The sequence below is a fragment of the Melitaea cinxia genome, chromosome 16, assembly GCF_905220565.1.
Source record: "Melitaea cinxia chromosome 16, ilMelCinx1.1, whole genome shotgun sequence".
In the NCBI taxonomy this organism is placed as follows: Eukaryota; Metazoa; Arthropoda; class Insecta; order Lepidoptera; family Nymphalidae; genus Melitaea; species Melitaea cinxia.
In genome coordinates, this window is record NC_059409.1 from 1,530,528 (window position 1) to 1,556,622 (window position 26,095).

The window sequence follows — 26,095 nt, forward strand, 5'->3', positions numbered from 1 at the left end:
TAGTAGGCTTCAGCCTGTAATATCCCACAACTGGGCATAGGCCTCTTTTCCCCACGTAGGAGAAGGATCAGAGCTTAATCCACCACGCTGCTCCAATGCGGGTTGGCGGATATATTCCCTACTATGAGTAACGATCGCTATCAGGTGTACATGATAACAACCGGAACCGACGGCTTAACGTGCTCTCCGTAGCACGGTGGGGAGATCCACAAGGACTGCACAAACACCCAGACCACGGCAAACACCTGTATGGCCAATACAAATGTTTGTCATGTGCGGGGATCGAACCCGCAACCGCCAGCGCAACAGGTACAATCCATGGCTGTTACCGTTGCGCCAACGTTACACACAACATTACACACAACGTTACATACAACGCCAAATTTAGTACAATGTATAAATAAATGACTAATTGTCCATATAAAGTTTAAACAAAACGCCGACCATACGAATCTAGTAGTTTAAGTAAGCTCACGAAATATTTACATATTGTCCTCGCTACGGAACAAAAAATTTTCATCCATGTCAGGTTGGTTGTATCAAGACACGAACTGAATTATCGATTAAGCTAAAATTAGCGTTGTAAAACAGGGAGTAGAATTTTTTAAATCGACGCGATGTAAGATAAAAACGTAACGATATCCTCTCGATATCTATTTTTCGTATAGAAATTGTATATTTTGGTAGTAGAAACACATTTATATCTTGTGCGACAGGTTCTTAATATATTAAATGTAACAATTATTCTACTTGCAACTATCTATGTGCGCACAGTTATAAAAACATAGTAAAAAGTTATGAAAATGTAGTAAAATGCACCCTACGTTTTTTACTTTGAATTGAATTATTCTCTTAATAACTTAAATTTTATTACAATTTTCATTTTGAAGTAAATTAATTATGATTGATTGTTCGATCTTCTACTACTGTAATATAAACCCTTTGTAATTAAAGATTATTTTCTACTTTTTAGTTCGATTAGCTATAAAAGCATATTTTTTTAGTTGTTTTAAACTATAATTTATTTAAACAACAAAGGAGGAGGTTCTAAATTCGACCATTTTTTACGCGTTACCTCTTAACTTTTTGCTGGGTCTACCATTTCTGGTGATTCTTTTTCGAATCGAAAGCTAGTAACGAGAAAGTTCTGAGTGATATCTAATACTAATTATTAAACTGATTGTGTTTTCGACTACCTTAATTAAATCGTAATCGTAAATCGAAGTAGATTTTTGTCAGTTATGCAAATACGTAATAATAAATAAAACTTATTGTTAGTAAATCACATTAACTCCATTTCAAAGATTAATCACACCAGTTATAGCAAGTCTCATAAACAAATATGTGTATATTATCATAAATTCACAACTAACTTTGTTCACTTCTAAACTTAGCTCCGTAAAGGGGATCACAGATAACCGTTAAGTGGGCCAGCGGTTCTCAAACATTGGGAAACTGTACCACTTCAAGTACTTCTATAGAAATGTAACAACTGAATAACATTTCGAACTAAAGTTTAATAAATAACTAGCTGACTCGGCAAACGTTCTCTTGCCGTTAAACGCTATTTAAAAATAGGGGTTGGTGGTAAAAGGGGGAAAATTTAGGGTTGTATGTATTTTTCAATGCCGAATCATAATAAAATAAAGAATAAATAATTTGTAAAAAAATTAGGGCTGGACTACCCTTAATATTTAGGGGGATGAAAAATCGACGTTGTTCGATTCTCAGACCTACTTAATATGCATACAAAATTTCATGAGAATTGGTCAAGCCGTTTCGGAGGAGGTTAACTACAAACACCGCGACACGAGAATTTTATATATTAAATAATGGCACTTCATAAAGTACATGCAGTATGAGAAACTATTAAATAGAATAATTTTATTGATTTAGGACACAGAAAAAAATACGAGTATTATGTTCAAAATCTATGGAAGAATTGACTATGGAAATATTTCAGCCTTGTAGAAAGTCACAGCCAATTAATATTGCATTGAAAAAAATATTGTGTTTCTGTAGTCAATAGGGTACCTAGAGTTTCTATAGAAAAGTAGCGCTTGCAATACTATGGTACTAGAAGTGCCTGTAAGCTACGGTAATCTGTAACCAGCACGCGGACCCGTGCGCTTTTTTCTTATACTACACCTAAATCTTAAACTACACCGAAACGGCTTGACCGATTCTCATGAAATTGTGTGTGCATATTGGGTAGGTCTATGAATCGAACAACATCTATTTTTATACCCCTAAGTTATAAGGGGGGAGGGGAATAAGGCGGTTAATAACATATATGGCAAAACAACGTTTGCGGGGTCAGCTAGTTTCATTATAAAAAATTGTACGTGCCTAACAAGTGAAGATGACTTAAAAATATCAAATTAAATTTTACAATTAACATGTAATATTTATCGGTCGGCTGTTACTTATAACACAAGCATTAAGTTGCTTACAATAGGAACAAACGATCTTATCTGTATATTAAACAAACGATCTTATATGTATGTTAAAGATTAAAAAAAGTAAACTAAAAACAAAAGAAAAATGAGTAAGAAAGGAAAAAATATAAATATACTATTGATAATACTATTATAGCTAGACCCCGCGGTTTCACCCGGGTTGATTGAGGAAAAAATAGCCTGAAATTGAACAAAAAAATTACCGACCGCCAATCATTGACGTTGTTTCAAAATTAAAGCCGTCATATGTATAATTTTAATAATTAATTAATTTACAAAACCAAAAGCAATACTACATTTTTTTGTGGTTGATGCCGGTAGAGCAAGCACTTGTATATAAAATGATGTACAATTGGAGGCAAACATCTTAACCTTAATATATATGATATTAAGCGAATTGCTTCCACCAGAGATGTTATGGATTCCCTTAAACGTAACTGAATATTGTCTACCGGATATCCAAAAATAATAATTCAAAATCGTAATTGAATATCATGCTAAAGTTTCAAATAAATCCGAATAGGGGAGTGGAAAATACGTTATGACAGATTCTCGCGCAAACACGCTGTCGGCTGACAGATTCTTGGTTCAGACATTTTATTACTTTATAACTAGCTGGGGTTAGTTTTTACTTGCAATATGTTGGCGTTTTCAAAAATATTATCATTTGGTAATGGTTAACCGATCTCACTCATTATCACTGATAATTGGTTAAAATTAACTCTCGTATAGGGCTCTACGTAATCATTTCTTCTCTTTTTGTGGTTAAATAATGATTTTTATTTATATATAAAACGCCAGTTTTGAAATGGTTGTAATTTTTTTTTTAATTCTTTTATTATATTTAGGGCCTTTTGTCTTACACAGTCACGCTAGTCCCATTGTCACTTTTACAATAAATAATCACCACCCGTGCAAAAAATTAATAAACAAAAAAAAACTAAATTATTAGCTAATTTATAAAAATCAAAAACATTCTACCAGATTGTGATAAGGGATTCGATAGAATATTAAAGAAAGAATCTATAATATACATAATATTATATGTTTTCCATTTAAATAAAATTAAAATATCTTTTACTAGCAAAATTTTAATCAAAATCCATTATCTTCTAGAGGACGACGATATTTCACTATCATTTAATCCCACAATATATAGTATATTCTTCAACCCTATTAAAATTTTACTTTAAGTTCCATAGTATTCAAAAGAGTTTAATGAATATTAAAAATATGAGACCGTTAATCACGTCAGCGCTACATATTAAAAATGGCGTCGTAAGTGAGTTTTATGACCGATAATTTCTTAGACGTGGAACACATCTGCGCAACTAAGTGAACCTGAATCGACCTAAATGGGATTGTCTATAAAGCAATGACTACACCTGGGTGACTAAGTGACAATGGATACTTTGCAGAATTTAACGCAAATGCGTTGTCGTGAGTAGACCACTTTTTTATACAACTAGGTCGACTAACACACGTACGGCTGACCTAAGTAGCGATTACCATAGCTTATAGACGCCTACAATACTAGAAACATCGTAAGCGCGTTGCTGAATCTACCCCAAATCCCCCCAGCTCTAGTCACCTTACTCACCAACAGGAACACAACAAAAATAGTCGAGTAAATATGCATTATTAGATATAACTCTAAAAGTACTTATCGTAATACTTTTAAATTAAAATAAAATTCATCGAAATCGGTCCACCCAGTCAAAAGTTCTGATGTAACATATATTAAAAAAATACAATCGAATTGAGAACCTCCTTCTTTTTTGAAAGTCGGTTAAAAATTGGTATATTTGATAGATAAAATACGGCGAAACAAAGTTTGCCAGGTTAGCTAGTATTAAATAAAAAATATGAGTTTTCTCTCAATTAATTCTGGTCTGAATACGAAATTATAGTCCTAAAATAATTTTGTGCTTTGTCTTCTTCTTCTTCTTCTTTTACTTTGGCTTCCTGAAGGATTAGCCAATATCTGATTGTACTAAGTCTAGGTGAATTCCAAGTTCAACATAAGTTTTACTGTTCGAAGTTGTGCTTAAAATAAAAATCAAAGTATAATTTTATTACTTTTATATTTTATATTATCATAAAAATACACCCAATAGAATTAAACAGAATAGTAAGTGGATTTTTTTGCTTTAAAAACCGCCTTTCTCGCTTTGATCATTGTCGGAGAATTACACGTAAATGTATCAGAGCAATAATAATCTTCAAGACATTTCATCACAATATCCAATGAAGCACTTGCAGGACTATTGACTTTAACCACGTCTTTGTTTAGTAGCTGTGGAATCAATTCCCCAAAGAGCTTATCTTGGTATGTATCAAAGAAGACTAAATTTGGGCTAATCTGACCTAATCTTACACAAAGAGAATCCCTGTCACAATAAAACAAGCATACCTTACAGTATTCTGCTAGCGCCCGTATTATTTTCCAATCATGACGAGAATTGCCTGGATTTGTGACTGCTGGGAAAGCGAATTGAGTTCTACATTCCATATTCATAAATGTGCCTCCTGCTTCCGTGTAAGCGCTTCCTGGTAATACTATTGAGGCACATTCTGCTCCGCGATCACCTTGAAATCCAATGTAAATTACGGAGCAATCGGTCGGTGGGTTCCATTTACAGAACACATCATCTGCACCTAATGATATTACTACTTTTGGGCAAGTGGATATCAAAGCGGCTAATCCCCCCGGCTTCCATCCAGCCTCTAAAGCTGCAGCGAAACTGGCTTCTTTCGTTATAAAATTTACAGCACCCCAATTTTTGTCTATTTTAAGAGAACCAACCAATTTATACAACTCTTTCATAATACTAACTGCATTTGAAGATTGTAATTGATCAATACCAACAAATATTAATGGTCGTTTAGCACCTTCTAAGCAATTTTTAGCGCAACATATATCTGTAATTGATTCGCCGATGTAATTGACGTGATAATTGTATTCACATTTCGGACCAATCGCATAAATATCACAGTCATTAAACAAATACGCTTCTCGTATTCGACTGTTTAATATAGATGCTTCGAAACGTGGATTAGTACCTATTAGTAAAATTTTATCGGCTGTTGCCACATCCTTCATATTAACGTTCAGAGAATAACCAGCTCTTATGTCGACATTTGTTTGAGAATATGACATACCGCGTTCGATGTATGTATTATCAGAACCGAGTATATTAAGTAAATCTTTTGTAGCTACCAAAGTTTCTGCATTGCAATATGGGCCTGCTATTGCCATTATCTTATCTGGGCACGTGCACTTTATTACTTTAGCAGCCATTTTCAAAGCGCAATCCCATTCTATTGGGCATAGTCCACCTTCATTTCTATGCATTGGAGTCACAAGTCGTTGAAACTCAAGAGAGTCTATTGCCCAGCGACCTTTATCAGAAAGCCATTCCTGATTAACTTCATCATTTTCACGCGGTAATATTCTTAAAACTCTGTCAAATCTATGATTAACGACTATATTAGTTCCAGTCGCATCTGTGACATCGATGGAATTAGTTTTTCTTAGCTCCCATGGTCTCGCCTTAAACATATACGGTTTAGATGTCAGTGCCCCAACAGGACATAAGTCAATTATATTTCCAGAGAGTTCTGAAAGGAACATTCTGTCTACATAGGTCCCTACTAACATTTCATTACCACGTCCGGTCGATCCTAAAACATCTAATCCACATACTTGTGAAGCAAAGCGTATACATCTTGTGCAATGAATACATCTTGTCATTTCAGTTCGAATTAAAGGTCCTAGATTTTTACTTTCCAATGCCCTTTTACCTTCAAAATGTATATCCGTAAATCTTGTTCTATCGTTTCCAAATTTCATGGAAAGATCTTGCAAGTCGCATTCACCTCCTTGATCGCATATAGGACAGTCTAAAGGATGTTCAGCTAACAAAAACTCCAGAACTCCCTCCTGAGCCTTCATTGTTACTTCGGAATTTGTTCGTACTTTCATATTTTTGGCAACTGGCATGGCACAAGCTATTTGCGGCTTCCACATACCTTCAATTTCTACAAGACACATCCTACAATTGCCGGCTATAGACAGTCTATCGTGATAACAGAATGTTGGTACAGCCACCCTTTCCCGGCGTAGTGCCTGAAGAATTGTGAAGTAACTTGGCACTGAAACTGCCTTACCGTTTATAAAAATGTTTACTTCATTCGTCTGACTGCGTATCTGGATTTTACAAAAGGTTCTATATTTCAACAATTTTTTAAGCGATCTTAACATATTTTTATGTAATTATTTCTAAATCTTGTTTTGAAATTAACGTGTACTAGTTTAATGACAAATACCATAATGACACTTTTAATATTTTTGAATTCTAAAAAGTTTATATATAAAATGATTATGTTGTATTCGACACCCTTTTTTATCTGTTTATCAAGCGAATATTTATGAAAGTAAACAAAGAATACCTATGCCTGATAACTTTTATCGTAATTCAAAAACAAAAACAGTACAACGAGATTTTACCCGAAGTAAAAATTTGTTGAATCGAAAACAATCAACAAACATGTTTAGATTTTTTTACATACGGGATACAAATTGTTTTAACGAAGAGGATTGTTTTAATTTAAAACCTATTACATCAGCGTGTGTATTTGACAACCTATCGGCCTACGGCTGTTCTGTTCTGAATGAACTGCATATAATCTGTAATTTTCTCAATTTTAATTGAAATAAAAAAACAAAGTAGAAATCTTTCTTCAAAAATTATTTATCAAAGGACTGTTGCTTTGCCAGTCTTATATAGGATTTGCTCTTTGGTATATCTTTTCCGATATGAAGGAAAAAGTTTGGAGTCTATTCCATCATGCTGCTCCTTCGGTTCGGTTGGTAATGTGGATTTCTTTTGGCCTTAGTCCGTCTATTGCAGACGATTTAGACAGTGTCAGATAGACACTGTGTCGCCTAAGACACTCTTCAGGCAAACGCAGAGTTGTCTAAGCTCTGCGCCACCCTCTCGACCTCACTGGCTAGGCCTACAGGAACGACGAGTCGATACGTGTGGAGCCAGTTTAGCTGCAGGAGTATTTCGCATTTTAGAGCTATGCCACGAATGCTTGACGGAGACTCCATTCCGGGTTTCAAATGAAGTTTTCCTTCTCCAGGACTCTGATGATTTTGAGCCAGGTTTATCCCTGAGTCGCCGTTCAAATTAACAAATTATTTTGATGGCTAGCCTATTTACCAAGGAAGGCTATAGACTATTTTATTCCTAGAATTAATACGTGTGAAACCGCGTGGGGTACAGCTTGTATCAATAAATTTTATTTAAACAAAACTTAAATCAAATTTTATATCTAAAGCACTGCTTCTTCTGCCAGATTTATGGACGTACCTAATGGTATGTGACATATGAAATTTCATTTGATACCTCATCCTCGAATTCACCATGTAAACTCGTATTCGAAGACCGCTCTGGTGTAATGGTACGTGTGCCGTGTCGGCGGCGCCTAAACACCGATGGTCCCGGGTTCGATTCCCGCTCGGAGTGGATATTTGTGTTTATGCAAATTTTTATTTCCGGTTTGGTTGTTAGTCCTTGTGGGTCTCCGTGGTCGCCTACGGTGCCTCGGAGAGCACGTTAAGCTGTCAGTCCCTGTTGTTATCACGTACACCTGATAGCGATCGTTACTCATAATAGGGAATATATCCGCCAATCCGCAGTGAGCAGCGTAGTGGATTAAGCTCTGATCCTTCTCCTACATGCAGAAAGAGGCCTTTGCCCAGCAATGGGATGCTACAGACTGAAGCTTAACGTGTTATTCGCCATGTATTGTATATACTTATCTAATGGGCTTCTTAATATCGATTATAAGGTACAAAACGATAAAAAGGTACATACTGTTTACATAGCGAGAATTTAGAAACCTATATCTAAAATTAGAACTTTCGTAACAACTCTGTTAGCAAATGAAATTCAAACTTCTGTTAACTTAGTTTTGTAACTGAAAGAATAAGACAATTTGTCCTATATAATAGTTTTAAAATAAGTTGTTTAGTACTGTTAAAATACATTTCTTTTTACCTGAAACATGGGAAACGAAACCGTGGAGCGGACAGCTACCGAAAGATATAATTTCATGACGAGAATAAGTATAGGCATTTTTATTCACTTTACATTTACGTGTGTCAATTTGTAATGTCTTAATAGGTACTAAGAGTGTTCTTCTCACTGTCAACTCGACATCAAATCCTACTATTTCTCTATCTTTATATCCACTATATGCTTTTTATTTTCAAGAATCTGTATATCCTCTACAGTACTGCACTTTCTTAGCCTGCTATATAACATTAGTTCTCACTATCACAGGTTGGCTGGAAGAGATTTATTCTAGAGATAAGTCCACCGTTGCCACTTTAATTTGTATACAAATAACTGTAAAAAAATTAAGTGAAATAAAATCTATTGTCACAACCTTTCTGCTACCGATTGGCCCGTTCAGCGCACATAACATAGATATTGGCCATACAGATGTTTGCCGTGGTCTGGCGGTTTCTATGTATTGTAGATATGTGTTTCCGGTCCCCTGATAAAGGAGTGGTATGCTGTGTGGCTACGTCATTAAAGAACATAGCCACCCCCTCTCCTCCTGTGGGTGTCGTAAGAGGCGAATAAAGGATATCACAGTTCCACTACCACCATGGAACTTATAAAGCCGACCGATGGCGGAGTAACCATCAAACTGCTGGCTTTAAAATACACAGGCCGAAGACGGGCAGCAGCGTCTTCGGTGCGACAAAGCCAGCCCTGCGGTCACCAACCCGCCTGCCCCGCATGGTGATTATGGACAACACACATGAGTTCACATTTTTGAAGCGAACTTGTGGAGGTCTATGTCCAGCAGTGGACCACAATAGGCTAAAGTGATAAAGGAGTATATCTTAATGTGTGAATTCATGAGGAAGATTTAGATTATTATTTGATTTTTTTTCGTAAATTTGTTAAAATATAAAATTTTAAATTAGGATGTCTACTAATTACCATGTCTTGTGTTCGAGCTCCGCAAAATGAAAATAAAAAACATGGTAAATAATAATAATATCTCGTTTTTAAATAGTTTTGTTGAAATAATGACAATAATTGTAAGAATGAAGAAAATAAATCGAGCTGATCTTCTGTAAGGCCAAGTCATGATATTTATATTATTTAACTTATTCATACAATATGTTGACATGTATGTCTTTTGTAAGAGAAGGATTATGCCCCACGGATTGGCAAAGATGTAACGAGTCACATAATGTCTCCTGAGAGTCGCAGGTTTTCCTTTGCAGGTGTGTACAAGATGAATTCTCAAACAAACTTTGAAACTTCTTAAATACACCGAATTTTAGGCCCACATAAAAAACTTGGGATCAATTTTTGTACTTACTGATATTCAAAGTTATCTGACGTATAACTCTCAAATAAATTTTACAAGGAAAATAATTTTTGTTTTTCGCCATCAAACTTCACTTTATCCATCTAATAAAATATTTACATCATTTATATCCAAAACTTATAGCTTGTTATTTAAAGTTCTTAGACCTAACCTATCAATAACTAAAAAAATCTATAAAAAACAGTATATGCCCACAGTTCTCAGGATAAAAAAAAATTAAAAATATATAAATAAAAGAAAAACTTAAGATATTTTAATAGAAAAATATCGTCACCGCCGAACCATGTACTAGCTTTACTAATCACAGGACGGTCGATCGCATAATTGTAATACATGATGCTCAAAAGAAGGCATGGGTATTTTAAGCTGTGATTGATCATTTTAAAATTAAAAAAAAAACACTATCGATAACCTTATATAAACTAAAGCTACTCTATCCTCCTTTTGCGCCTTCCTCCTTGGATCCTTAATGCGGTACAAAGAAGAGTTTATTATTTGCCTACCTTATTTATTTATTACAATATAGAAAGTAAAATTTCAGCATAGATATCTCTTCTACAGCTTAATGAAGTTGTAATGATTATTTTACAGAGAAAATTTTAGAGATAAAAAGCGCGAATACATACTCATTCATGCTTTGAAACTTCCAGCTTCATTTATTAGTATAGGTAGATGTAATAAATATTTAAACTTGTCTTTATTTTTGTTTTAGCTGTGTAGTTACGGCAGTTAAGAATATAGTCACCTCCTCTCTTCTAGTGGGTGTCGTAAGAGGCGACTAAGGGATAACACAGTTCCATTACCACCTTGGAACTTAAAAAGCTGACCGATGCACAATGGCGGGATAGCCATCCAATTTCATCCATATTTCAAAGCCATTAGGGCTTTGAAATACACAAGCAGCAGCGTCTTCGGTGCGACAAAGCCAGCCCCGCGGTCATTAACCCGACTGCCGAATCGTGGTGACTCCATAGTCACCAACAACATGAGTTCGCGCCATTTTTGGCGTGATCTTCTGGAGACCTATGTCCAACAGTGGACTGCGTTAGGCTGAAGTGATGTTTTTTATTTATGTTCATTCATTATTAATAGTCCTATAATCATTAAAACTAGTTGAATACACTTATAACTTTTAGCTTAAGCTACTTAAAAATAATCAAAATAAGCATGTCTTAATAAATAACTACAAATTCTTTATTTAGATTTAGAAAATAAAATAAATATTAAATTAGTTTTATATGTCAAAAATCAAAATTTACGACGAATTGTAATAATATTTGGACATTTAGACAAACATAAGGATCAAAAAAATATAATATTTCATTAAAAAAATTATACAAAGTAAACCATGGTACCGCTTACCCCTGTCGGATATATAATCTAATATTCCTGGCATGTACCCTTTGCAGGGACATGGGAACGATTTAACACCTAAAACAATATTATTTTAAATGGATTCTATCACAATGCCAGCGATCTTATCCTCTACCTTTGGTTTTAGCTTATGGAAAGGAAATAGAGGTAAGGAAATCCCATAGCTTTTCCAACTCTTTCTTGTAAAACTTTAGATCTAATATTATTACACTAACAACAACTGTAATAACCTTTAAAAATATCTACTGCTCGGCACAGACTCAATAAAACACATTGGTAAAGTCATATATCAAGGCAATGACTCCATTTTGAAGATCATCTTCAAGAAATTAAATTTAAATAACTAATCAAGTATATTTGTATTCCATATAATAGATAATCATTTACAATAATAAAAGAAATTGTTATCGTTGATCCCTTAAAGGGTCACCAATAAAGCTTAAAACTTTTTCGATAGAGGTCGAGTTCTTATCTGGCTTTTATTTATTGTTTCGCTATTACAGCTAGTGTTGCCCAAATGCAAGAACAAGACGAGACTTAGCCAGTCTTGGTCTTGGTCTTGCGCCAATACACCTGGTCTTGGTCTTGGTCTTGGCCTTGCGCTCCCAGTCTTGGTCTTGGTCTTGGTCTTGCAGCAAGAGTCTTGCAAGTCTTGCAATTACCTATTAGTCTATTACTATTTATTAAAGTTTACTTTAAATCTTAGAAAAACGTATTAGAATTGGAACATTGTGAGCTTGAATTAACATAGCCATAGTAAAGATCAAGCAGATTAATAAATAACTGAAGATTTGATAAGAAATTCGAAAAATCAACTGACCTATATGTCGTTTTCCATGGAAGTAACTGTTTCTTAATAAACATTTATGATTTATAAGCTTACATTTGCTAAAACATGTAAAAAAACAAATTAATTACAATAACTTGACTGTATTTTAAAGAACAATACTTATCTGTCTAGAAAGAGATTGAACCCTCAACTTATAAGAAATTTAATAAAAGAGTTTTACGATTTATCATTTATTTGAATAAAAAATAAAATACAACACAAATCAACAGCTTTATCATTAGGTTATGATACTTTATATCAATTTTTTTGACCAAGAATTAATACAAAGTAACCATCTGGCTGACTCATCACTTAACCTATTTCTATGTTTTCTAATTACTAATGATGCTTTAGAAAATAACCTCTCAGCAGGTACTGAAGTTGCAGGTATTGAGAGAAAATCACGGGCCATTTTCGATAAAATCGGATACTCTGTTGTCAGAAAACCATATAAGTAATCAATATTATAATATATACTTACTAGAATGAATTAATATGACATCTACTACCTATCCTTACCATTTTATCCTAATCATAATACTACTTGCGTGATCAGTATAATGTATTCATTTTCATTCTAAGCACTCTGAAACTTATTTATTCTTTGGAACACCTGTAGGTACTCTTAAAATTCGAAATTATTTTGCATGAGTATACCTACGCCCTATGGCGGCAATCAAATAGTGTCAAATGTTATGATTTCGGCGTGGCGGCAACGATTGTTTTAGATTTCAAAAGAAGCCGCCGGCGCGTGTATCATAACCATGTACTTCCGAAAAGCGGCAAATTTCTTTGAGAAGTAAGTACAAAACCTTTGATGCCGCATTATCAAAGTGCCGATGGTTAAAACATAACTATGCATGCACTCAGTTTGATTTTAATAGATATTTTTTTATTCGCTATGTTTATGGTATTAGTCGTAATGCGCATAGGTCCAGTTTTTCATATTCTTTGATACAGTTTTTTGCGTCTCATAGAACTCCTAAGCGTACCTACCTATACACCGAACTGTTTACCTAACTACTCAGTGAAATAGCGCTAAGTCCTAGCTGCAAGACGCAAGAGTCTTGCAGGCTATGTCTTGTTCTTGCTCAAGTCTTGCACGGTCAGTCTTGGTCTTGGTCTTGCTAAAAATACGCGGTCTTGTTCTTGGTCTTGGTCTTGCAAAAACGCAAGAACAAGACCAAGACTGCAAGACCAAGACTGAATTTGGGCAACACTAATTACAGCGTAGACATATTGAGAGTACTTTTAAATAAAGTCTTTATTTGTAGCATATAACATACATTTTAAAGTAATGTTAGGTTCACTTTAGGCTTTATTCGTATCAGATATCCTATCACTGTAAATGTTATAAATAATTGTGTTTGCTCGCAAACGAAAAATAAACCGACTTCAATTACATCGACGAGTAATACAACGTAGATCGAAGAAAAAATAGTCAATTAACTACGCGTTATCAAAGATTACTCAAAAAGTAGTTATCAGATCTCAATAAAATTTATATGTGACCACAAGACAAACATCAGCTTTCGATTAAATTAAAAATTATTAAAATCGGTACACCCAGTAAAAAGTAATTGCCGATTTTCAAGAGTTTCCCTCGATTTCTCTGGGATCCCATCATCAGATCCTGGTTTCTTTATCATGGTACTAAACCAGGGATATCTTCTTTCCGACAAAAAAGAATTATCAAAATCGGTACACCCAGTAAAAAGTTATTGCGGATTTTCAAGAGTTTCCCTCGATTTCTCTGGGATCCCATCATCAGATCCTAGTTTCCTTATCATAGTACTAAACTAGGGATATCTCCTTTCCAACAAAACAAAGAATTATCAAAATCGGTACATCCAGTAGAAAGTTATGCGGTATAATATAACGTAGGTCGACGAAAAAAGCGTCAAGTAAAAACGCATTATTAGATATAACTCGAAAAGTAGTTGTTAGATCTCAAATAAATTTAAATGGGACCAAACGACACACACCACCTTTCGATCAAAAGAAAATTTGTCGAAATCGCTCCACCCAGTCAAAGGTTCTGAAGTAACATACATTAAAAAAATACAGTCGAATTGAGAACCTTCTCCCTTATTGGAAATAGGTTAAAAAAAACTATTAAACACAGCAAAAAAATCCTACAAGATTTGTGTTCAATAATAAAAATGCTTCCGTCTTGTAAAAGAATCCACAGCATCAATTCTATCAATCTTTGGGCACATGTGGATAGAATAATCATATTTCTAAACTAGCCTAGTGACTTGCACGAGTGCAGATCCGGGCCCCTTCAATTAATGCGGCTGAAGGCTCCCGTAGGAGTTTTGGTCGGTATTGCACCCTCAAGTGCTGAAGCCGACATACGGTCTAGGAATGCCTACCCGGGCATTCTTTTTTTTTGGAAAGGAGATGACTAAAGTGTGGTACCATGATAAGGAAACTAGGATCTGATTGTGGAACCCCAGAGAAAACGAGGGAAACCCTCGAAAATCGTAGTGACGACTATTGCGTTTGTTAATATATATTTTTTTGTCTACTTACGTTGTATTACTTGTCAATGTAACTGAACTCGATTTTTTCGTTTGCCAGCAAACACAATTATTATTTATATAAATTAATACATGTACTTAAGAACTTATCTATACAATATATGTTATATATACGTATTATGTTCATAAAATTGTTTTAACGATTTATTGGGTTGTATTCACTGAAGATAGTAATTTAATTGAATGGTAAGCTATTTTGTTACAAAATACTCGACTGAATAACCTCCTGCCATCCTGATGCAAAGCAATATTTAAGGCCCTCATCAATCTCATCCAACTTGTAGGTCACTTTGCGCTGACGTTGAAACTTTTTCCTGCAACAAAAGTTCATTAATAAAACGACCGGTGTTCCCATTTAGGGCACCTGGATTTGTCACTTTGTAACGTGTTGCTAGAATGGTTTTTCAACGTGTCACAGGATAATTTAAAGTACAAGTATAGCATTAATATTACTACTAGACAAATATAGTGCGGAGTAATTAAGTTTAGGTTTAATACCGTTCAAAATTTGGAAACTTTAATTTGTCTCGACAGACATTTTTTAATGGAATAACGATACCTTAAATAACGTTAATTTGGATTCATTATACCGGTATATTTTTTATCGGTATTACCTCAATGTTATATTTAACGTTACAAATCTATAACCGTTACCGTTAATTGCTATCGTTATCTATATGCTCGTACAATGTATGAAAGAGACAGATAATTTGATTTTTAATTTAAATTTTACTTTTCTCTTTAGAGTGCATTTTTGTGTATTATTTTGAAAAATAATTATAGAATATAAAATAAGCTACTGTTTTTTTATTATTATTATTAAACTGACTATTAATAAAAACAACTATTTGCATACTTGTTTATTTAAATAATCTTTACATAAAAGTTTTATAATTAAATTGTAACAACATATCTAGAATATATTAAATATCATTCTTCAAAGCTTTCAAAATTATTACGGACTAGAGACTCCAAATTATGTCAAAGCCGTAACTAGGGATCTTTGTGTGTAATTATAGCAATACCACATTGCTATAATTACACACAAATATCCCTAGAAAATTTATATGGGATGAGGAATGTTACACCCTGTTCCTCACTCCCCAAAACTGGTGACCCCGACGTAATTCTTCACACGTTTTCCAAAATAGTGACCTCGAACATGAACATCAGCGCAACCTTCATTGTCATCATCACTTCCTCAAGCTTTCAAACAGTAAGTCATTTAGCCAGCCAGCATCCACGGCTACTACGGGTATCCTGAGCACCAGCAAGCAGCGGACGCGCATTTCTGGTCATCGCCCACAGCCTTCTCAGCGACTTTGGCAGCACACTGCACTTCGGCCGGTCACCAAGCAGAAACGCACTTCTCGCCCTGTCGACGTGGCAGTCAGCCACTACGCATCACCGCAGACAGTTCCGATGCAGCATGAACTATGCGGCATCTGGTTTCGACTAACTGGAACATTCCACTAGCCCGGCAAGCATCACAAGACATATGGACGACTTAACCTGCTATCGACCTCCAGTCTCGGAGGGGAGTGATGTGGCGAAATCTATCGAGCAACATACGAACTACGAACTAAGAACTGACGTATCCTACATCGCGATATCAAAGTTATCAGAGCGATTGAATACATATGCAAGAACCCGACAACAACTGTCGGGGCAGTAGCCCACCAGAGACAACATCCGTCTGATTGGAGGATCCTCCCTTTTTGATGGGAGATGAGGGATTACACACCCTGTTCCATCGCACCCCACACACAAATGCACACAAAATTTCATTTAAATCGATCCAGTCGTTAGGGAAGAGTATAATAACTAACATTTGTGACACGAGAATCTAATATAATAAAATGGTAGGAAAGTCAAAACTGTACATTGAATATTTTTTTAAAAGAATACTTGGGGTGTGATCTACAATCAATACCGAAGCCAAAAATATAGTTTTTAGAATTTTTGTCTGTTTGTCTGTATGTATGTCCGGGATAAACTCAAAAAGTACTGCATGGATTTACTTCAATTTTGTTGGAAGTCGGGTCAACATATAGGATACAAATTATCACGCTATCACCTACGGGGAACGAGCAGTGAACCTTTATTTCTTCAACGCATTCTGTAATAACGTGTAATCTAACGACGCATATTTGAATGTTGTTATTATGTTAATAACCATGCATAAATAAAGACATTCTGTAGTATATTTAGTATCAGCATTGCACCCGTGCGAAGCCGGGGCGGGTCGCTAGTTTTATATATAAGATAAATAATAATTATACAAATGTTAATATGTAAGTTTTCGTACACTATAGGCCTATTATTACATTACGTCTAGACATTTGTCTAGTCTCAGACAATGAAACAGTGCCAAAAGCTTTTACCGATCATAATAATAACGAAAAAAATAAACATTTAGGATTTAGATCGAAATCAAAACACCAGAACCGAAGGCTTAGATAATTAATAAGATATTTAATAAGCACCAATTATGCGTGACGCCGCGTTGGCGCAGCGGTTACAGCCATGGATTATACTTGTTGCGCTGGCTTTTGCGGGTTCGATCCCCGCACATGACATACATTTTTATTGGCCATACAGGGGTTTGCCGTGGTCTGGGTGTTTGTGCAGTCCTTGTGGGTCTCCCCACCGTGCCTCGGAGAGCACGTTAAGCCGTCGGACCCGGTTGTTATCATGTACACCTGATAGCGATCGTTACTCATAGTAGGGAATATATCCGCCAACCCGCATTAGAGCAGCGTGGTGGATTAACCTCTGATCCTTCTCCTATATGGGGAAAGAGGCCTATGCCCATTAGTGGGATATTACAGGCTGAAGCGTATGCGTAGGCTCCAATAACCGTCCAGTGAGCGCATAAGAACGGCTATAATTTACAATAAATAACATTTTACAAGGAAAGGATACTGGATACTGGATACTGAGGTAGGGCACACAGCAGGAAATACCGTGCTCAAATCTGGAACAGTCCGACTGGGGGAGTAACTCGAACGAACGAAGTCGAGAAGAACACAGCTATATAATACTGTTTTCAAGCATTGTTATGTTCCTGTGATGAGTAAGGTGAGTCTATTGTTTCTGGTGTTGCGAGCACCTACAAGCTACGATAATTGTTTACCATCAGGTGAGCCGTACGCTTGCTTGGCGATCTTTCCAACACGCAGTTCTCTAGTTGTATTCGTCATAATTTTCCATTAAAAGGTGTGTTTGCGTGCTGACGAAAGGTATCATGCAGAATGAATCTATCAAAATTAGCTCGTTTATTTAAACGAAGTAAATTTTTGTCGAGGATTTTTTTACGTTGAACGTGTTCCGTTACACCTACAGAACTCTCTATTTGAAGGAAGGCAGTTAGGAATCAAACTATACATAATAATTGTGTTTGCTCGTAAACGAAAAAAAAACCGACTTCAATTACATCGAAAAGTAACACAACGTAATAGACGACAAAAATTAACAAACGCACTAGTCGTCACTACGATTTTCGAGGGTTTCCCTCGTTTTGTCTGGGATTCCATCATTAGATCCTGGTTTCAAGGAGGAGTCTTATATTTACTTATCAGAAGTTAGCAGAATTTATTTATTCTGGTTGCTTCTACTAATAAAACTGGAAACGACTATTTTGCTAAGTAGCTAGTAAAACAGTAGCAATAAGTATCTAATACCTACCTACCTATCTATAGAAATGTGTAGGTTATAGGTACAGTGGTAGCTATGCATGCACATATTTATACCGTAAAATTTATTTGTTAAAAACGTTACCCATTTTAAGTTTGTTAAAACAATTATTTTGTTTAAATTAAAGTTATTCTGCAATAATTTAAATCAAAACAACTTTTTGGCTTTAGAGTTAACAACCCAAAAGGGTCCCTTTATTACTAAAATTTTACTGACCGTCATTACAGAACTGGATCTTTACAACTGTAGTAAGTAGACTATTTAAGAGGAAAGGGTACCGGCTCTTTCTCCATACAAACGTAGTCGACTGTTTTCTCCCTGGATAATGACACTAGATCAAATATTTTTGTGACATAGAACTCTTTGCTGCCATGACCATGCCCCTATGTTTTGATTTTTTCCATATTCTTATTATCATAGGAAGTAGGAGACTTGAAAAACTCGAAATATTGCATAATTTTTTGTACATTTTCAGACACTCATTAAAAAAAAAATATGCATATTTTCAAAAAAAAATGAGAACATAGGGGCATAGCGAAAGGCTTCTTTTTTTGCAAAAAAAATTAAAAAAAAAATTGCCATGTTTTGAGGAGAAAACAGTCGACTAAGAAACGCTGTTTTGGTCAAAAATTATCTACCTAAAATGGTCTGAGCTGCAGTTGTCCCTTTCTTGCTTTTTGTGGGATAGGTCTGGGGGAGGGAAGGGTCAAAGCAATACGTATATACGCCAGCGAAGTGATGCCTCATAGTCGATAATTATATCGATACACTAGTGATGTAATTTTTAGTCGATATTTTCTAAAATTCATATTAACAAAAATTAAATAATTTCTCTTTTCATAACTACAATAAAACCGTATTTGGATGCGGTTTTCATTGTAACACTGTGCAAACCTGGGCTAACGAAGGGTTTAGCTAACGAATAACAATGATAATTATGGTAAAAAAAAATTGTTGTTTGTTTTTGGTATCAAATTAAAGGGATTCTACAAGGATTATTACAAGGATTTCAAAAAAGTATATTATGATTATTATTACCGTAATGCTAATAAAAAAATACAATAAGAAAGTTTAAAAAATTAGGACTCTGCTCTTTCCCATGCTTCTGCCAAGCAAGCTGCGAGCCGCGCTTCTTCCTCGCCTCCTAGGCGAAAAACAACTTCGGGGTTTACTCTTTCCAATATATTTTTTTTATCAATTTCGGGATACTCTGTAAAAATTTATGCATGGTCAAAATAAATAAATAAAGGTACGTGGCGACTTTAGAACCTCCTCTGATTTTTTCATCGGTAAAAACACGCTCAGTTGTTTTCTTGACATTACCGAGGAGCAGATTATTAAATTTGGTCGAATCTATTTACCTATGCGATTCGTATTTGGACTTCGCAAATAGAATCATATTTCTGAATTGCGTAAAAAACTCAAGTGGCACCAGTGGCGTAGCATTCCTTGGAACCCGGGGAACCTTGGGACCTTGGGACCCTGTATCAAAATTAGTGGGGGGGAGGCAAATGATGGGTAAAGATTTCTCACAAAAAAATGCTTGCATTAAATTAAAATAAATATTTATTGACTATAAGTTATAACTTCCTCCTAGAATAGACAGTAGTGAGTGTAGTCTGCTGTAGCTGTTCCTGTTCCATCGAAGTCCTTAAGTAATTTTTTATCAGTTTTAGTTTTGAAAAACATCAAGTTATTAACTCAGGAAAACTTGATGCAAGGCTATTGAATTCTATCAGTAATAATAGTTATTTAATGGAATGAATGTTTTGAATTTCGGATTTTAAGCTAATTTAAAGAGCTTGTAGCCTTGACCTGCAGCAATAGATGCGGGGGTTCGTTCGCTTCAGCCTGTGAGGCTAATACTATTAGTGAATTCCTATGAATCTTCCGCATCTACTCGTATATGGGGGGATTCACAGGCGCATAACCTGAAGAAGAGATTCAACGCTGCCTCCAGGTCTTACAGATAGTAAATCGCTAGGGCAAAGTTCAAACACTTTAGCAGAATTGGCGAGAGACTATTGGGCTTTCCAAATGGAACCCGTGCCTTTTGTTTCTTACAAAAGCTGTCGAAGGTAACTTTTTTAGGCTCTCTGGCACATTATGCGAAAAAGTAAGCGAAAATTCTTTGCACTCTTTTTGCGTCGAATTCAACTCTTGATGATGAGGGGAAAGCACCATCGAGCATTCCACGGTGCGAGCACGCGATGCGTAATGTGCACTATGAGCAGTGTCGTTTGTCATGTTCTGCATTCTTTCGACGTCAAGAAGTCTAGTGGTGCTAATTGTATCTACCAGTGGTTTGCAACTAGTATGCTTCGTGCGCATTCTTTTCGCGTACATTCAAAGTGTGGAATAACCTTGCTAAAATTTGGGGGTTTTCAAGCGTCGAGTGTCTACACCTTTTCTCTAAAGGCCATAGGCGACGGTAGCCGTTATAAATCAGATGGCTTCGTCTATTTGTGTGCCCCATTCTTATATAAAAAAAGATTAATTCATTGTTCATAATGATTAACTGAATCCCGAAATAAACGATACAGAATCTTATCAACAATTGGGCGCACACTTGACTCGGATAAAAGGGGATTGCTTTTCAGACTTCAGTCATTTCTGAAGTGAAAACTCTATAGGTATGTATGACAGTTTTTTTTATTCTTTTTTCCAGGAAGCACAAGATTAAGTGACATTGTGGATAACATTTTACTAATTTTTGCTTACACACCTTAGGGGCCCTGTAAATAGGGGTCCCTGTATCATTGATACGGCTGATACGGCAGTAGTTACGCCCTGAGTGGCACCCAATTCCCTACTGCAGGAATACGCATAATCTCAACTTACTTTACTCTATTCTTTTTAACCCTGTTGTACCTGCTTATCTAAAGCGACGATTTAAATTTCTTAGTGATTCCCATGAACGCAGTCTTCGTTCTGAGGAAAGCTTACTTCTTGAATTTCCCTCTCACTCCTCTTTCTTTTATACTAAATCTTTCACTGTTCAAGCTTCTCGACTTAGGAATTCTATAGACGTGTAAAATCGGTTTCTATTTTTAACTGACTTCCAAAAAAGGAGGAAGCTCTCAATTTAACTGTTTTTTTATGTATGTTACTTCAGAACTTTTGACTGAGTGGACCGATTTCAAGAATTTTATTTTTAATCGAAAGGTGGTGTATGTCATTTGATCTCACTTAAATTTATTTGAGATCTAACAACAACTTTTCGAGTTATATATATTACCCACAAAAATATAGACATGTATCAAGTCACAAAAAGTATCCAAGTCAAAATAATAAAACATAATAATAAGTAGTTTACGAAATCCAATAATAGTAAGCCAAGTCACAGCAATACGATGGAGAACAAATTCAATAAAACAAGCCAAATTCAGAAAAATAGCACTATGCGCTATATGTACTCGTAGTCAATCACAAACGAAAGATGCGAATACTAAAATATCGTCAACAATTAATAGCTGAATAGCTGGCGCACGCACACTAACAACACGACAGTCACACATAGAAAAAACGGAGCGGAGATGGCGCAGAAAGATACACTGTATTATTCCATTTTTAACACAAAATGTTAAACACAAAATATTTTTAATACTTATTCAATACAAAAACGACGAAATAACTGAGGAAGCAGACACGTTTGTTTTTAATTTCTAAACATAAGTACGGCAACAGCGCATAGGCAAGCTATTCCTAAGGCGTGCGACACGGCCGTGCCCGCAGCTTGGCAACATCGCGCATGAGCAGCACTACATATTAGACTAATTTCTTAAAAGCAAGCTTTATTTAAAGCACAACTTAAATAAATACACAAACGCTTTCAGAACGATTACAATCATGTGTGACATCAGGAAAAATACACACAACACAAACCCAAACGCCCAGCGCATTAAATATGTATATAGTACCTATATTATGTTAAGCTATGGTCAGCATCCTAGTTTTAGTATAAACCTCGTGAAGCTTGTAATAATTGTAAAGTAGGCTTTTTGGATCATCAATTTCTTTGATAAAAAGAAAGTATTAAAATTCATACAATAAAGAAAGTGAAGATAATTTCACTAATGTTCATTTCCTTATAGGGAAGGAGCAAATAAAATCGAGTTCTGGTTTCGCCCCGTCGGCAACTTTTCCCATAAATTTTTAATAAACGATTTCAGAGCCAATATAATGGGCTGTAATACAAATAAATGATCTTTGACTGTCACGTCGCTTTATTAATGAATGACTTAGGCAAATTAAAGGAGAAAATATTAGCAAAAACTGCTATTCATAATTATTAAAGTTTTTTTTGTGATAATAGTGTTTGCTCACAAACACAAAAAATACGAATTCAATGACATCGACAAGTAACGTGACGTAACGACAGTCAATTAAAATTTTCATTATTAAAGATAACTCAAAAAGTACTAGTCACATCTCAACCAAAATGGGACCACATGACAAGCAACAGCTTTCGCTTAAAAAAAATCAACAAAATCGGTTCACCTGTAAAAAGTTGAGGTCAGAGACATAAAAAATACAGTCGAATTAAAAACCCCTTCATTTTTTGAATTCGGTCAAAAATAGTTAACATTAAAGCAACGTAGCCACTTAGCCATAAATGCGTGGATGACTTATGGAAGCAAGGAGTATGAGGTACATATAAGTTAAAAATGGTAACAGGGGCTTTATTCGTCTCTGGTTCACTATTTCTAGCACAAAACTGTGGGCAACTATTTCCTCTGGGAATGTGACATTTCTCTAACTGACCTAGCCAATATACAAGCTATGATAAACTAATTCAGCTAAACTATACTCCAAAAAATTAAAACATTTAAAATACATTAATTGTATTTTTTTTTGTCATATAAATTAACTATGTATTTATACAAGTCCCGTTATACTTTTTTTAGTCCAGTTGCAACCTCTTTCAGCGACATGCGTTTTCTTTTGAAGGAACTAGATCGTTTTCCCTGAAAATCCTGAAATTATAAAAATGACGAAATAATATCACCGACGAGCGAAAGATGTCGCTAAACAGTAATATGTTAAATGTATCTCCTTTATTGATCAAAACTTTTATGCCGACCTACTAAGTAAACTTAAAAAGTTCATTATTTATATCATATTTCAATTTAAAATTCAATGGTACGTATAAAAAAAAACTATAATTAATTTCGTTCGTCATTCATTCTCATGTATTGAAAGCGAACAAACTGAAATAGCTGAACTAGCCCTTCGTTAGTTCGTTCACTTCGGTCCCTTCGTTCAAATATTGACGTCAATCGTGACGCTTTTCCTAAGTTACATTCATAAAGCAAAACTTTGTTTTTTTTTATGTGCTTACTGTTGATTTAATTGAAAAATCAATAGAAATGATAGGACACATATTATATTGATATGCGTTATATTTACTTTATCAATTAAAAGTGTAATATTGATACTTATCGTTGTAATGGACGCGGCCTTGTGTGATTATGAAGAGGGCGAGATTCCTATATGGCAAGAGCCAAGATGCGAACCTTTGGGAGCACCTAAAGAAAATCTTTGTGATGAAGTACCCCCAGAACAAGTATCAGGAGACAGAATACACGCTTTGGAAGAAGAACAGGAGATATTATCATCATCAGTATTTTCTTTAACATCTCATCTCGCGCAAGTTGAATTTAGATTAAGACAAATCTTGAAGGCTCCTCCGGAAGAAAAAGATGCAATGCTACAGGCTTTGGAAGAATTTACATCTAGGGGAGTCGATTCTCGAGCAGCACCGCAAGGGAGCGCGGGAGAATCGTGTGGCGAATGCTTAGAGTTGGAGCGAAAAATTCGTAGCCAACGAGCGAGGCAAGCTCATTTTATCGAAAGGTTAAAGACTCAACTGAAAGAACTCGAGAGATACGCTGAGAATCCCTCGAATCTGGACGATGATAAACATAGATCGTTAATAGAACATCTACGCCGTGAAATAGATCGTAGCTTGGAAGAAGGCTGCCATCAACCACTAACAACCGAAGAATTAAGGCATCAAATTGATTGCGCAGTGCGACAGTATGCGGAACGACAACTTTCTAAAGAGGAAATCATTAAGAAACTACAGGCTCACATTGACGACATGCAAAAATTCATAAAACTTATGAAAAATGAAGATGTAAAGAGTAACACGAGGAAAGCAAAGGAAGCGAGAAAAGTTGGTAAGTCCGATTCGTTTGAGAAAAATTTTAACAGAAACAAAGTGAATGATGAGCTTAAAGCGGAAACAATTAATTTAATGAGGAAAGCGTCAGCACTCATACAGATATTCACCGTCTCACAATTTGGTTGTTCTACGAACACAAGTAAAAAGTTTGATAGAAAATCATCAACTATAGTGACACATTGGGGTAATCTTAGAGCTAAACTCGAAATGTCAATAGATGCCGTACTTCATATAGTATCTAGGGAGCGATCTTCACAATCAGTGATTGATAGCTATGATAGTGAGTCAGAAGAAGGAGCCATTATCATTAACGATGCCCCTCTCACAACCGCTGTACGTAGACACCTAGCTATAAATCTAAGAGACTTACTACAACACGGCTTAGTCGGTCCGGAGTCAACATCATTAGTACCTATAATTGGATGCTTCCCAGTACGCAAATCTTCTGCTTTCAAATCTATACATATATGGGAGTTAATCTTACGTTACTATGAGTTGAACGACGGTGATAATTTCAATTCGACCCCAGCAAGAAAATTAAGCCAGAGTTTTAACTTAGACATAGTGGGTGGAACTGCCATAACTAATAAGCAGAGCTTGTTAAGTGCTATCGGCAATATAATAGCCTCTCACACACCATATAAAAGAAGCTATGATGCACATTTTAAAGCTTTTGTTTGTGCTGCCTTAAACTCACACAGACTGGTTTTATGGTTGAATATTATGTTAAAATGTAGGTCGCTCATTGACTCGTATTACTCTTCAACAAGTTATGTTGTTAATACAGGGTTTCAAGACACTCTGCAAAGTCTTGATCGTTTAACTCCATATAATTTTGACTTGCCAGTCGATCTTGCGGTGAAACAATTTCAAAATATCAAAGATGTATTTATGTAGTGAGTAACGGTAATTTTTACATAATCAAAAAAATGCCTTCCACATTAGCTATGCATTTATTATAGTTATAGTTTTAAAGTACCACAGTAGGACTTTAAGTACATTATAAAACAAGTAACTAATATATTTACTGAAATTTATTATTTCTTAATAGCTATTAATTTAATAATCTAGTCCAAATAAGATCTGATTTATTTGTTTTTCATCCAAAAAAATACTAGTTAATTCACTGAAGATGTAGAAAGTAATAAACATTGTAATAAATAAACTTATTTTTAGTAGAAAATGTCCTACTGTGTAATTCTAGTCTACTTAAATATAAGAAAAATATATTAAATATTCAGGGCAAATTTTATAATTATTATCAATATATACGAAAGCAAAATATTACTTGAAGGCATTTTGAAATTATATAAATGTTATTATTTCATTATTTAAGGAATGAGTATAATGTTGCATGCTTTGAAACGTGTATTTAGCAAATGGCCTAATGGTGTATGATCTTTAACTTGCTTAGTATTATTTTTAAAAAATGTGTTATCGACTTTGACATATGACTGGAGTTTACTCCTTAGGAAGAAATACTTGTGTTAAATAATTAAAATGTTTTATTTAAATTAATCAAAATTATCCAAAATAATAATAATAATAATAATAAAACTCCAAAATCATAATATATAAATAATCA

At 35.0% G+C, this 26,095-nt stretch overlaps 2 protein-coding genes across 2 annotated transcripts; one reads left to right on the top strand and one right to left on the bottom strand.

The window, feature by feature from the left end:
- Positions 1-4,578: 4,578 nt before the first annotated feature.
- LOC123661193 (NADH-ubiquinone oxidoreductase 75 kDa subunit, mitochondrial-like) lies at positions 4,579-8,605 on the bottom strand. Its single transcript, XM_045596178.1, has 2 exons — positions 8,528-8,605; positions 4,579-6,669 (listed from the first exon to the last, which is right to left on the bottom strand). Exons 1-2 carry the CDS (start codon positions 8,603-8,605, stop codon positions 4,579-4,581), a joined length of 2,169 nt encoding a protein of 722 aa, XP_045452134.1.
- A 15,167-nt stretch (positions 8,606-23,772) lies between these two features.
- Positions 23,773-25,470, top strand: LOC123661272 (RUN domain-containing protein 1). Its single transcript, XM_045596258.1, has one exon. The coding sequence runs from the start codon at positions 23,773-23,775 to the stop codon at positions 25,405-25,407; it is 1,635 nt and encodes a 544-aa protein (XP_045452214.1). The 3' UTR covers positions 25,408-25,470.
- The last annotated feature ends 625 nt before the right edge of the window (positions 25,471-26,095 follow it).